The sequence below is a fragment of the Chaetura pelagica genome, unplaced genomic scaffold (assembly GCF_000747805.2).
Source record: "Chaetura pelagica isolate M959 unplaced genomic scaffold, ChaPel_1.0 scaffold37, whole genome shotgun sequence".
In the NCBI taxonomy this organism is placed as follows: domain Eukaryota; kingdom Metazoa; phylum Chordata; class Aves; order Apodiformes; family Apodidae; genus Chaetura; species Chaetura pelagica.
Genome location: NW_009954567.1, coordinates 861862 through 869660, shown reverse-complemented (window position 1 = coordinate 869660; position 7799 = coordinate 861862). Strand labels below are relative to the sequence as shown.

The window sequence follows — 7799 nt, the reverse complement described above, 5'->3', positions numbered from 1 at the left end:
GCAGGAATACATGGTTAGAATAGAAGGAGTGGATCGTCCTTTGAACAGCAGCCCAGAAGTACCTCCGACTTAATGTCCAGGCCTGTATCCTTTTCCTTCACTGGAACGGGAAAGCTAATTCTGAAGTGTTGCCTCTTTTTCCTTTGTTTCAGAAACAAAATAAAACGAAAGCACAGATTTTACTGTGCATATACCAAGGGTCATAAACGTGTTTGTTAAGAAAAGGAGGAGATCTCATTGAAGAGGCAAAATAACCTTAGAAATCCAAGTTCTTTCCCCCCCCTTTTCTCCCTTAAGAACCCCAGCTCATGAGTGACTCATGAATTCTGCTACATCTCTGCAGTCCTTTTATAATAGTTTTCTGTTTGGATGTGAAGCCATTGTGTTTAAAATTACACAGGATAGGCATTATCCCTGTTAACATGAAACAAACTGCTGATTTCTGTCTTGCAGGCAGTGTCTTGTTGGTTTGTGCCTGGAGCTGTTTATTCATAGATACAGTTCTTACAGGTATAAAACAGGCAGCAGCACTTGTATGTAATATTTGCATAAAGACAATATTGTGTGTGATGTGTTATATCTCAGCACATCTTATGGCTCTTGGCCATTGTTTTCTGCTCAGAACTGCAATTTTTAAACTGCATTTCTTAGACTTCCTTGAATTCCAGTTTATTCTAGCTGAAATACTATTTAATAGCTTTTATAGAAAGCTAGTTGAGTAATAACTTATACAAACTATTGTTTGGTATACAAACTTATTCCTTTTATACAAAGGAATCCCTAAACTTCCCTGTAACACGCAGAGAGGGAAGAACTGCTTTTTAAAGCTTCCACAGAAGTAGAAAGCTTGGAAGATCTCAGGAGGGGCTTCTTTTCTGCACTGTTGCCTAGTCTTGAGCAGGGCAGAAATGTCTTGGTGTGTGAAGCTGGACTGTCAGGCCAAGCAGGAACAGGGACATGGCAGGTGTCGGCAGGTATCTGTCTGAATGTTTCTTTTCTTGTGGCTTTACAGTGTTATGCAAGAGTCCAGGGGGAATGTTTTAGCTCTTTCCTTCTCTTGGAGCATCTTGTTTTAATAAACTGCTTGCAGCAAAGATACTATGGTGCAAATTGTCTTGTTGAAGTGTGCAGCACCATGGTTACTGGAGCCTCCTCTCCTCAGAGGACAATGATGCTTATTTAACTGAGGGGATCTGGAGGGTGGATAGTTACTTTGGTGCTCTGTGCATCTGCTGGCCTTCCTAATGGAGGATATCACAGTCCTAGGAGCAGTGGCATTGTCCTGTAAAGGATGCCCTTGGGATATCCGTAGAAGTGGAATTTTCCTATCCTACAAAGATGCCTAGATTCTCAGCCTTTATTCCTAACCTCAGGTCTCCTGGATAACTTTGTCCCATATTTTACCATATTAGTTACTCTGAAGTTACTTTTTCTAAAGACTTTCAAACACTAGTGCCTCCTGTGCTTTCCCTTCTTCCTTCCACCCCTGCCTTAGTAACAAAACCACCGAAACAGAGTGCCTTCATATCCCCTCCCTCCACCCCAGAAATCCCAAAGCCAACCACATACATGTGTACACACAGCTGAGGTGGCTTACTTACTACTGTTTAAGAGCTGCTTGGTTTGGGAAGAATCCTTATGATGGGTTTCCACAGAACTGCTGACTGTTTATGGCTCTTGGGACTTTCTGGCTCAGCAGACTTGCTTCGAAGTATAAGCTTTTCTAACTGGAGTCAATAATGGATCCAAATACTAATTATAACTGCAGTGGGATCTTGTGTCTGTTATGAGCAAACACATAATGCCACAGGACTTTTTTTCATTCTCAGGCAGACGATAATGAAACCAAAGTTAGACATGACTAATAGTAAATGCCAAGCTAAGTAAAGTAAATGCCATTTACTTGCTGTCTCCCAAAACTTTTATCTGCCCCAGTGGTCTCTCAAAGTTGTCTCTTATCTCATAAGAAAACCGACTTTCTGCACCTTGGTTTCTGCTCCAGACTATTACTCCCTGTACTTGGACTAATTGAGAAGTTCTCATTTCCCTGTGTCCAAGGGGAGTATACTCTCTAGGAAAACAATACTCTCTCTTTTTTGCTATTGAAGTTCTTACTGCTGCAAATGTCAGAACTGATGAGACAAAGTAAGAGAGGAAAACAGGTTTTCCAAAGGGAAAGTGTGTTTCTGTTCCATAAGACAGAACAGGACACCTGTAAGAAATCATGATTACTAGGGCCTTCTGATATCAGGAAACACAAAGTCCTATTGAAGAAAATCCATTTTTGAAAAGTGACAGAACAAAACAGTTGGTAGAAGTGGGGGGAAACCCCAAAAACTTCTTTCATTTTGACTTGCATTCTTGAAGGAGGACTGAAAGTGAAGGAGGATTTCCCACGTTAATAGGCAAAACCTTTTGTGGTACATCATTTTTGTGTAATAGCATTTTGGAAAAAGCTGAGAAGGTATTTAATGAAAATGACTGAGGAGTCTTAAGTATCTAAACTAAATATCTGAAACATGACCTTAGTGGAGAGAGTATATGGGGATGTGAGATGTTAGCTTCTGGGGAACTTTTCTTCTGAAGCTGCATGGCTACACCTCCAGAAGTCTGTCTAGGAAATAAAAGCCACTGTACTTGAAAACTAGGTAGGCAGGCATGTGTATATTTATATTAGTACTATTTGGTGGAAGAGTAAATACTTGAAAGTTATGCTAGAAATGTTAAGAGTACAAATAATTCTCCAGTTGCAGAAACCCTTCCATTCATGTCTGTGGCTTCTTGCAAGAAGCCACAAAGTGGCTGTTTCTTTTCATTCCTGTGTGTATTTTTAGAAATGAAGTACTAGACCATAGATTAAGAAGAAACTTGTGTTCAGGATGTGTGTGGTGTAGAGAACATACTTTCATTATAGACTAAGCATTAGTTAGTTGGGAAAAAAGCTGGGGATTAGTTAATCCCATTACAAGAAAGTTTCTGTGAAATCTGTGCTCTTTAAAAATAATGAACAACAAACATGAGAGAGCAGGATGGAGGAGTGAAAAGAAGTAAGATCATGGCTGAATGACACCACTGAATGACCAGATGCTCAGAAAAGGATAGCAGGGTAGCTAGCATGGTCAAACAGCTGTCAGTGGTAGGAGCGTGATGCTCCTACTGTGTTTGTAGGCTCACAAACCTATTTCTGAGCAACAAGTGAAAGGTTGGTGAGGGGTGTTACACTGGTAGTATTAACCAGATGATGTTTCCTAAAGTTCCCAGTGCTTCTGTAGATTACAGGTTAGACTTGGAAAGCTTGTTACTTTCTAGCAAAGATGTTTGAGTGGGGAGTGAGTGAGTGAAGAGACAGGCAGGGATTTGCTTCTGTTTACCTTCTTTAAGTCTGTGCTCTAAAAGACTTCAAAGAGGAGCAAAAGTACCTGAGGCACCCTGTGCATACTGGGAGGGGTTCTGTGAACAGCTTAAGTCATTGCCCTCTGTTAGTCAGCAGGGTCAAAACAGTAGTAAGTGTTCACGAGTGTAACACCAGGACATCTCCATGTTGCACACAATGTCATACAAGGACTAATACTATATAAAGGACTCTTGGGCATACTTCTGTTTTATATTTAATGGAATTGCAAGGCAAAAGCTACTTCCTCTCTTTGTCTCCTTAATTTTCCTGTTCAGTCCTGCTGGCCTGTTTCAGCCCAGACACTGTTGTCTGTCTGAAGAGTGAGTCATGGTAATACGAGGTACCTTTGTGGGGGACCATGAGTGCCTGAGCCTATTAAAAGCAGTGTCAGTTGGAAGTTACCTGCTTAAAAATAGCATGGAATTTGTCATTGCAGCAGCTGGTTAATAAGCTGAAGAAACAAAACAACACCCTGAAAACAAATTGTAACCAGAACAGGTGCTACTTCTGAAATTAAGGACAGCAGTGGTCAGTCACACACTTATTTGTGGTACGATTTTTCCACCTTCTCACACCTAGTTTTTGGAATAATATAAATCATCTGCTGGTAAAAGGTGCTAGAACAGCTTTGGGCATTTGTTGTACAGCTACTGGAGCTGATGGTGTGAAGAAGCACCTAGAACTGATGCATGTGTTCCACAGGTGATAAAGCAGCTCCAGGTCTTCTCTGTGACTGGACATTACTCTCTTATTAGTATGGAAATCAAGTCTTCAGGCGCATGTTAAAAACAAGCTTCTTGTTTGATGGTCTGTCAAGCAGGAAAAAAAAATTGAATACATGTTGTGTGAGGGAGCTTCATTTGGTGTTGCAGTCTGGCATCTTTCCAAGTGTGCTTTTTGCGTGGCTTGCCTCGTTTCCCTCCTCTGTTCAGGAGCAAACCTGGTTTCCCACCTATCTGCAGTTGCATAACCCTTTTTCTTTCTAATACAACTATACAGCTTTCCCAACTACCAGAAATGCTTATATGGAAAAAAAAATATGACCGTAATATATTTTTAGCTGCCTTAAGCAAAATTCAGTGGGAATAAGGAAAGAACACCCAGTATTGAATTATCAGCCAGCTCTTTTTACCCTACTAGCATGTGCTCCTTGGACCTACCTCTGCTGTCTGGCACTCGGGCAGTGTTCTATCTCCTGTTGGTAAATCCAGAAGTAGTATTAACACAAGACCATCAAAACACCTTTTGTTAAAAGAAGCGTGTAACACGTAATTCTTGAAGTGGCTAAACAGTATTTTCCCTAGTCCTGAAAGTTAAGGTCCCCAGAAATATGCAGTTCCCTCCACTTAAAGAGTAAAAAAAAAATATTTTCCAGTTCAGACTTAGCTGTAGCTTCTTCATATTTCACCCTCATCTTGCTATTAAGGAAAACCAGTTATGGACAGGGTTGGTCTTTGTGATGCTCAATTTATAGCTGAAAAAGTCAGCATGCCAAAATTATGATGTAAGTTAAGAGAAACCAACCAAACATTCCCCAAATGTTTAACTTTGGAAAGTAGCACCTTTGCATCTACAGTGCATGCTCTATGCCTCTGTTGACTTTGTAATTGTAAGGCTTATAAAAGGCAGCCATGGCTTTGAAGGTGGCAGTGGAGGGATTTACCAGAAGTTCAGTGTTGTGTCTTGGTGCCTGAAGCCTGTGTTTTAGTCAGCTTCTAGGATTCTGAAAGACTGTCAGTTAAAGTTTTGTACTTGACCTGAAGTCCCTAGATGGTTCTGAAGAGATATACTTTGTTACATACAACTTCCAACTGCATTGTTCTTCTCTCCATAAATATGGTACCTGTGGTCCCTTTTCTTGGTGACAGGATCAAGTTCCAGAATAAAAGCAATCATGTTTACATGATTGAGGCCTGAAATAAGAGGTCTCTGTCCTAGACAGACCAGAGGAGACAAAAGTAGTGTTCTGCATTAGATGGGAAAGTAGTAAATGCTGTGAGTTGGCAGTAACACATCAAAAGCACAGGTCTACACAACATAAATAGTGGAGAGAAAAAGCACAGGAACTGCACATACCCACTTGCTTACCAGAGAAGTAATGTGGTTACTCAGCAAAAAACACCAATAACAACTGAGGAATGTGAGCCTAGATGTTATCAGTCATTATATCAGGTTAGTTCTGGTGCTTAAATACAGGTGGAATATTATGCTGAAAGTTGATAAAAGCTAAAAACTTGCCAGCTCCATGTATAGGATATGTAACCTCTAGTAAGGATGCTAGTAAGTCTTCCTGCTCTGGGCAAGACTCTAGGGCTCCCTAGATTTGGAGGACTGTAAATGTGGATGTTTGACAGGGGGGTTTTTTGTGTTTTTTTGTTTGTTTGTTTTGTGTGTTGTTTGGTTTTTTTGTTGTTTGTTTGGTTGGTTGTTTTTAAATAAGACTTGTAGTTACTGGAAGAGTTAAATACTGGTTTGACCGTCACTGGATTCTCTAAGCCCTAAGTGGCTCTGATACTACCAGCACCTTTAACCTGAAATTTGCCACATTGGTAAAAATAGAGCATCTATATGATAGTGTTACGTAGTTATGTAAATTTAAAGTTATGTAGTTATGTAAAGCATAAAGACCAGCACTGACTATAAAAGTCTGCCATTCTGTACTTCTGGGAGTATAGCCCTGGGAACATCTGTGCATATTAAGCTGTTTCTGAACATGCATTTCAACTCTTTGAGCAGACCCCAAACTGTTTTATATGATTAACAGCTTCTGTATTGACTGCATTTTATAATGATTTTTCTTTTCCTTTTAGCTTTACCTTCAGGCCAGAATGAAAGGGGACTGGGCAAGACTTGTACGTCCTACTATACAATTTGGTCTCATTTCTGCATCCATCTATGTGGGTCTCTCACGTGTTTCTGATTACAAGCATCACTGGAGTGATGTTTTAACAGGACTCATTCAGGGAGCAGTGGTGGCTGTGCTCATTGTAAGTAGTCCCTGAGGGGGGCGTGTGTGTGTGTGTCTGTGTGTGAAATGCTGCCTTAACACCACCTTAGAATTGCAGGGTCTGCTCAGAGGAAAGCAGACCCGTCTCAGTAATCCTTTGAAAAATTGCTGGAAAGAGGAAAGAAACTCGTTGAACGGTGTGTAGCAGTAGTACTTTGGGAGTGAGGCATACACTCTGGGCCAGTGGCAAGTGGCTGTTTTAGCTTAGACAACATGAAATTGTACCTGCCTAAGAGCTTTTCAAATACCTCAGATGGAAATTGTCTTACTATAAAATGTGTGGGCCTCTGTATAGCTGTACCTTTTTGCTTCTCACCAAATTCTAAATCTTAAGTACAATAGTAGAGGTGAAATTGTGTATGAGGTAAACAGGGAGGGTATGGGGAGGGGTCTTTTGTGATAAGGCCAGTGTGCAAATGTCCCCTCTGCCAGCTTACAAACAGCTTGTTTTTTCAGTCTGATGGGAAACTAAAACCCTTAAACATTTCTTGTGTGCATTTTGAGTGGTAAAAGGGTGCTGACAACAACCAGCATGTGAAGCTTAGCTGTACTGATGAGTGAAAATCTATCCCAAGGAACAATCAGATAAACTTGGAGCTGCAGGCCTGGCTGACTTGGTGGCAGCAGTTGTGCTGGCTGTCACCAGAGCACCATGTTTGAGTCACCCATGGGGAAGGGACAGATCAGAGACTTCTGGTTTGGAGACAGGAGCTAATTGAGGTGAAACTGAAGAAGTCAGTTACAAATACCTGAGGCTAATCTGGAATAATTACCTCCATGATAGACTTTCTCAGCTGCTAGTGAGAAGGGTGTGGTTCATTTCAAGACAAAGCTTTGTTTACTTGTTGCAATCAATCACAAAACAAAACTTGGAGCAGCTCTGGGAAAACCTACATACCACATTAGCTGTTGTTAAATGGCTGCATGCTGACTAAAACATAATCCTACCTTTTTTTTGGTACAATCTCCTTTTCTTAGAGAAGTTCAGGGAATGAGAAACAAACATCAGGGATAGAAGAGTTGAGGGCACTTTTTTTATTAGAACAAGTTTAGTGAAGCATGTTGGATGATTCAGACTGTATTTTAGAGATGCTTGGTAATACAAGCTTTGAGTAGCAGGTGGCAGTGAACAGAATTGAAAAGTGTTTTTAAAAATAAAATCTGCCAAAAAAACCCTGTATTTGAAAGAACTGGGAGTTCAACTCCAGAGGCAAAAAGCTGATGAAGAACGTGCTGGGGCAGCAACTGCAAATGGAGCCCCTACCTTGATCTGAGTGAGCTCAAAACTGGGTGGAAGCTGAAACTCAAGTGGAGCAGCTTGCTGGGTCATCAGCTAGCCCTCAGTGTGGAGGTGGTTTCTCCTCATAAGCTGTGTTCTGCAGCTCTCAGGTTTGCAAT

The 7799-nt window shown here is 40.9% G+C and overlaps 1 protein-coding gene across 1 annotated transcript in view; it reads left to right on the top strand.

Moving 5' to 3' along the window:
* PPAP2A (phosphatidic acid phosphatase type 2A) overlaps positions 1-7799 on the top strand; it is a gene marked incomplete at its 5' end in the record, with an annotated part of 36627 nt that overhangs the window by 27305 nt on the left and 1523 nt on the right. Inside the window, one exon of the mRNA XM_010005398.1 lies at positions 6205-6381. Within this exon, the coding sequence (XP_010003700.1) occupies positions 6205-6381 (177 nt within the window). The remainder of the gene's footprint in view (positions 1-6204; positions 6382-7799) is intronic.